The sequence below is a fragment of the Cupressus sempervirens genome, chromosome 2, assembly GCF_028749045.1.
Source record: "Cupressus sempervirens isolate cs-2001-9-10 chromosome 2, ASM2874904v1, whole genome shotgun sequence".
Lineage (NCBI taxonomy): Eukaryota > Viridiplantae > Streptophyta > Pinopsida > Cupressales > Cupressaceae > Cupressus > Cupressus sempervirens.
In genome coordinates, this window is record NC_143119.1 from 25,875,246 (window position 1) to 25,881,884 (window position 6,639).

The 6,639-nt window shown below is 35.0% G+C and overlaps 1 protein-coding gene across 1 annotated transcript; it reads left to right on the forward strand.

Annotated features, from left to right (window-relative positions):
- Positions 1-205: 205 nt before the first annotated feature.
- Positions 206-5,465, forward strand: LOC149570901 (uncharacterized). Its single transcript, XM_089808284.1, has 13 exons — positions 206-581; positions 687-824; positions 1,345-1,426; positions 1,511-1,587; positions 1,741-1,856; positions 1,955-2,054; positions 2,224-2,340; positions 2,448-2,539; positions 3,496-3,562; positions 3,644-3,725; positions 3,970-4,061; positions 4,638-4,781; positions 4,960-5,465. Exons 1-13 carry the CDS (start codon positions 393-395, stop codon positions 5,104-5,106), a joined length of 1,443 nt encoding a protein of 480 aa, XP_089664410.1. The 5' UTR covers positions 206-392; the 3' UTR covers positions 5,107-5,465.
- The last annotated feature ends 1,174 nt before the right edge of the window (positions 5,466-6,639 follow it).

The window sequence follows — 6,639 nt, forward strand, 5'->3', positions numbered from 1 at the left end:
CATGAATTATTATGCCTATATGTTTCGAAATCTATGTGCCTTGTAATCATTTTATGAGTGTTGTAATACTAAAATCAGACCTCATGATCTGCTAAATTCATGCTGGCAATTTTTTTCTTGATTCTGTTGAAGTGTTAGCATGCTTATTTGTTTTTTATAGTCCTTGGCCTGAAATCTTCCAGTATAAAGTTGTTGTTGTAGAAGATGGTATCATAGCTAACAGCACGATTTAACAGTGCTTGTGTACACTTTGGACACCCTTGTACTTTTGATTATTTTCAAGACCCAAATGTTGTTTTAAAAGATTTCTGTAATTCATCCAATTTTTTGGATCATTATCCCCTTTCCTGTGTTATATAGTTGTCTAATCACTACAGCATAATTGTGGAAAGATGGAGAAGGAATTGACAGAGGAAAAAAAGATGGAAGAGGGCAGGGCTCTTGAAGAAAGTGCTGAGAAAGATGACAAGCATCTTATTACACAGAAAGAAGAAGAGGCAGTACAAGATGGTGGTCAGCCTTTGCAAAAGAAGACCAAGAGAGTAGCTACTTTGGATGTGTTTAGAGGCCTTACTATTGCGGTATTTCTACTAAATCTGTATTGTATAATCCAACTTAAAGATTGAAGACACTGTATTTGATATTTAGAAGTATGAATTTAAAACATGATGTTGTCCATGGTGCAGATAATGATTCTAGTGGACGATGCAGGAAGTGTATACGAACGTATAGACCATGCTCCTTGGAATGGCTGCAATTTGGCAGATTTTGTCATGCCCTTTTTTCTCTTCATTGTAGGAGTTGCTATAGCACTTGCTCTCAAGGTATATCAATGTCTTTGCTCTGTTTCATCTGTTTTAGGTCCTAGACTAGGAGTTTGTTTTTCTTTGATGTACCCACTCTGTTCGTATCCTTTGCATATGTGAAATATACTTCAATTTTTGTTCTTAGTTGAACTGCCTAGAATTATTGGTGACCGAGGTTGTGTAGATTCGCTTAAATTCTATTTGAAAAAATAGAAGCTTGCTCTAAACCTGAAATAGGAAGCCAGACAATTGTTTGCTACTACATCCCATCCATTCTATGAATGCAAGGATTTCTTAAGACAAAACATCGAAACAGAGAGAGAGCTTTGTTGCAAGTAAAATGATCTTTCAGAGAAAGGGTCATTAGGGGATTGTAAGCAAGGGAATGGATAGATTTTAGTGATGTTCCCAGAATTGTATGCGTATAACTCGTGCATTTCATTGATATTTTATTCATAATAGACTCTCATACTTAGAGTAATCATAAGCATCAATGAGACGCTTCATGTATAACAGTTTGAATTGCCTATATTTGCAGAAAATACCCCACGCAGGAGCTGCGGTAAAGAAGGTTATTGTGAGAACTTTGAAACTTTTCTTTTGGGGACTAGTATTGCAAGGTATGTAATATCAATTATGTACATACAGTTTTTTTTTCCTTAGTATACAACTATATTTGATATTTGTTAACTTTGAACTTGCAGGAGGATATTCGCATGCTCCTGATGATCTTTCATATGGAGTAGATATGAAACAAATCCGTTGGTGTGGTATCCTTCAGGTAAAAGTGTTGTTTTTCTTTCATTCAGAACATAAATCTGACTTTCAACAAAATTCATGCACTATTCACAGATCTACTGAAGAATTTATGCTAGCATATACAATTCATATATTTATAAACTGACTAGCATAAACATGATTATACCATGAGCAGCGCATAGCATTGGCTTATTTGGTGGTGGCTCTCGTAGAGATAGCAACTACAAAAGCAAGACCTGTAGATCTACCACCTGGACATTTTTCTATATTCAAATACTATGCTTGGCAATGGTAAATACAAACTAAAGTTTCACACAGCTCAGGGTATTTTTTGGTTTAGGCCTAAAATGGTTTGATCCTATTGACCATTGGGTTTATTGGCTTATCAGGCTTGTTGGCCTATGCGTTTTCGTGGTCTATTTTTCCACATTATATGGAGCTTATGTTCCTGATTGGCACTATTCTCATAAAGATGGAAAGAGGATTACAGTAAGCAAATTTAATCATTTATCTGTTTGTATGTAGGTCGTACGTTTGAAAAATTTGTCGCCTGAGTTTCGTTTGTTTATCTGATTTGATTTGCATGTATGTGAGTTTCCTTCAATTTTAACTGTATACACACGATTGACAAGCATAAGTATTGTTTTGTTGATGGTAGGTGAAATGTGGTATCAGAGGCCATTTAGGTCCTGCTTGCAATGCTGTGGGTTATGTTGATAGGCAAGTTTGGGGTATAAATCATTTGTACAACCAACCAGTCTGGACAAGACTTGAGGTATATTGTACATCGCATGAATCAGAGAGGTTTGAATGCTTACTTTTGATTGTTCTTTACAAATGCCACGACCTAAACTACTCAAACATTTTCAATTGTAAGCGCAGGCCTGTACTGCTAGCTCCCCAGATTCAGGACCCTTTCGTCAGAATGCTCCAGAATGGTGCCGTGCACCCTTCGAGCCAGAAGGGCTCTTGAGGTTTTTCACTTATTTTTCAATCGCTTTTAATCTGTACTTAATTTCAGACTTGTATTGCAACTAAATGAGTTTGAGAACTGAAAATGAAGAAGGGGAAATAGGACCTTATAGATCTATTGTTCCTCACCTAAGTATAGCTTTTCTGATAATGGAAGTAACTGAGCTTAGCCTGAATTTCATTATCTCAATGGAGAAAATTCTAAAGTTCAACTAATCCTTGAGCATATGAAAATCTGTCTTTATAAAGTCCTTGTAAGACTAAATTACAAACGTTGCTTATCCTAAACTCAGTATAATATGTACACCACTAAATATGACCGTCCATCAATAATGTAAGAAGAGCAGATTTATGGAAAACACTTTATTGTTATGATTTATTACTGCTTTGCAATTGTACAACCCTAAACTAAGAGGGTATGCCTAAGGCCATTCTGCCTACCCCACCCAGTATTACAGCGAGACAAATCCTGGCAAGGAAAGCCTTTATAGAAAACCAATGATCAAATGGTATATATCCATCCAACTGTGGACATCAATAGCACCTGATAGGGAATGTGTTTCTTCCGATTCTCTTTGCTCTAGAGAAAAACACTGATCAGAGATTCATTTTATTGAAAATTAGCTTTCTCTGTTTTCCCTTTCTCTGTATGCAAAACTTTGAATGGGTGTCCATCTTGCATTCTTAAGGTTCGCATAAATATCAGAAAGAAGAAATAATCAAGTCTAGAAAAAGTAAAGTAAAATTTCTTATAACAAACAAATGGCTTCAAAGCAAATTTCTAAGAGCCTGGGAATTGGATGAAAACGGATTGAAGTTGCTAAAAATAACTTGTAGTTATACATTGGATGCCCTATTGTTTATCTGAATCTCACGGAATTTTGAAATGAGCTTGCCTACTAATGAGCAATTTGATGAAATCTTGATACTAATTTTTTTATCTTTTTGATGCTCGCAGTTCTATATCAGCCATTTTGAGTGCAGTCATTGGCATCCATTACGGACATGTGCTGATTCATTTCAAGGTTATATGAAAGCTAACTTTCCTGCAAATACAACGTAAAATCTTGCACTATTCTGACATGCTATGTAAATCTAATATACAGGATCATGCTACGAGGCTGAAGCATTGGCTTTCAATGGGAATTGGACTGGTAATTATTGGGATTATCCTTCATTTTACAGATGGTGAGTGAATAGTCTTATATCTCAAAATCGTTTACACACTTCTATATATAGTAGCACAAGCACTGTCCTGACGCTGACCTGGCTTCACAATGAACATGTTTCAAGTTTATTTCTTGGGACCTGAATGTGAGAATAATGACAAATAGGACTATTCATATATATTAGTTAGAGAGTTTTGGCTTACTTTTTAAACTTGCACGCACAATTTAAATGATGCCATATTGACTGTTTTCCATCTGTGCAGCTATTCCATTGAATAAACAATTATACAGTTTCAGCTATGTTTGCTTCACAGCTGGGGTCGGAGGAATTGTATTCTCAGCTTTCTACATTTTGGTATGTAGTTGGGCACTTAAAAAAAGTATCAGACTTGAAAATAGTATTTTCATTTCTTCTATGTTCAGAAATGACATGAAGTTTGCATATATAAGCTTAATACATAGCTTCTTGCCTGAATTCCCCTGCATCCTAAATTAATTAATCAATTCAAAATGAGCAAGTCGGGGAGTCAACAAACCCAAAGGATGGCCATAAATTCCAGTCTTAGAAACTAAATTTCAACAGATCAATAATCAGACCCCCCTTGAAGAAACAATGAAAGCATGAAATTAGCTTTGAGTGAATTGTGCTTTTTCAATGTTTGTACAAAATCCCTCGATAAGCTGCATTTTAACATTTTTAGGGTCAATTTGAACAAAAAGTAGGGCACAAATTGTTGGTAGCTATAGAGTGCCCCCAGCTTAATAAAAGGTTTATTTCAACATTTGTTCATTTAAGAGACCTGAAATCTTTGATGATTTCTAATCTGAACCATTTTTTTCCCATCGTATATCATTAAAACACATCAACAAATCCTAAACCTTTTGAAAGTTATGCTTAAATGTAACTTTCAGCATCTTCTATTTTTTACAGATTGATGTTTGGGGAATCAGAATACCGTTTCTATTCTTGGAGTGGATGGGGATGAACGCCATGCTCATCTTTGTCCTTGCTGCACAAGGCATATTCGCGGCTTTTATAAATGGCTGGTATTACGAAGGCGAAAATAATACTCTTGTAAGTGCTTGGATAAATGTTTCACTTACAATGGCTACTGTTTATTGTGAAATTACTTCTTCATGAGCATGATCTGTAAACATAGAGAAACAAATAAATTGGAGTTAAGCATTAATATAAGCTGTTACTAAGAAATTTAGACAAGAAATTGAAGCTGATCTATTGAACAAATGTACAGGTGTACTGGATCCAGAAGCATATATTTTACAATGTATGGCATTCATATAAAGTGGGGATGCTGCTTTATGTTATCTTTGCAGAGATTCTATTTTGGGGTATCGTTGCAGGCATTTGTCACAAACTAAGGATTTACTGGAAGCTCTGAGTCATGTTTCTTTCTCTTCGTTTTTGGTCTGTCAAATTTGTCAATGTGCTTGAGATTTTACTGTGTGCCCATTTTGAATAGTATGAACTGATCTCCCATATTGAAAAGATTTCATTCTGAAAGCGTGAATCCCCTTGGTCGGTTCTTTGTCAAATGTGGCAATTCTAACTTACTGAAGTTGGGCTTGAGTCTGTTCTCTATTTTACAGCTCTACATAGCTGGTTTGATCTTCCTCAAAATCTCATAAATTGGGGATTGTGGAAAGAAAATCCCGATGAAAAATATATGCGTGGAATATTGTTTGAAATATATTTTGTGGTTTAAGGATAATTGATAACAGATGTCACTATTTACATTCTTAGTTTTTATCGATAGATCATCCACTATGATCTGAAATGCTGATGTTGATTAACTCACACACAAAACTATTCATATATTATATTTTTGTGGTGTTATGTTTGAAATTCTCTTGATAACATTAAATTAATGAAGGCTAGACGAGATTGATAGATTTTATTCCATTCATTTAATGACCACTTAAGCAAAGAAAATTGTGAAAAATATAAAATTCATTGTTTTTTAAGGTGTCGATTTCTCTTATGTTTGAAAGAGCCAATAAAAAATATATAGTTTAATTGTTATTAAATATATTGACTTTACTACAAGCTTTAAATTTTTAGCATTATAAGTATACCTATACACTTTTTCTCTTTTTTTTGTCAAGTAAGCTCTGCCTAGGGGGCAATACCCTTTGTATTACTGAAAAAAAAAAAGATTACATAGAATGTAGGAGTTATCTCTCCATTTACAAAACTAGTTACAAACAAGCTATGCTATCCATTTCAATGAAAGAGATACCCAATCCCTTTGCCAATAGAGAGTAGCCTTGTTGTTACTTCTGGTGGGAATAGGTTATCATTAGCTTGACAAAAGGTCTTGAACTTACTCATGTTATACTATTTCACAACACATGTCTTAAACAACTCCCATGCCTTCTTCATTAGTTTTTGCTTACCATCGGCTTCCAAACAAAATAGGCTCAACATACCTCCACCAGAGAGGTTGGTGTCAATTAAGTCCAAGGCAATAGTCACCTCCAAATCAATCTCTTTTGCAATCATTCTTCATATCATGTCATTTGCAGTCACCAGATGTCCCAATACTTGGATAATGAGCTGAAAAAGATCAAACACCATCTTCCCATCATGCACATGGCCTCCTATCCCCTAGTCCACACCCAACAAATCGATCATGGTTGCCTTTTCTTGATCATTGGCATGCTTGAAAATTTTGGATACTATTGATGTCAGTTTTGTACCATTACATAATGTATAGCAATTGAATACTTGATATGGAATATCAAACACTCAATTCCTCTCTTGAAAAGTTAATATGAAGACATGAGAAAAACTCCAATGTTCCTTACACTTGTGGATACTAACTCAATTATATCGATGTGATTTGTTGGTAATCACGTAGGTAGTCTTACGTTTTTCATTCAAGGATGACTTAGGTTTTAGGATGTCGGTGATG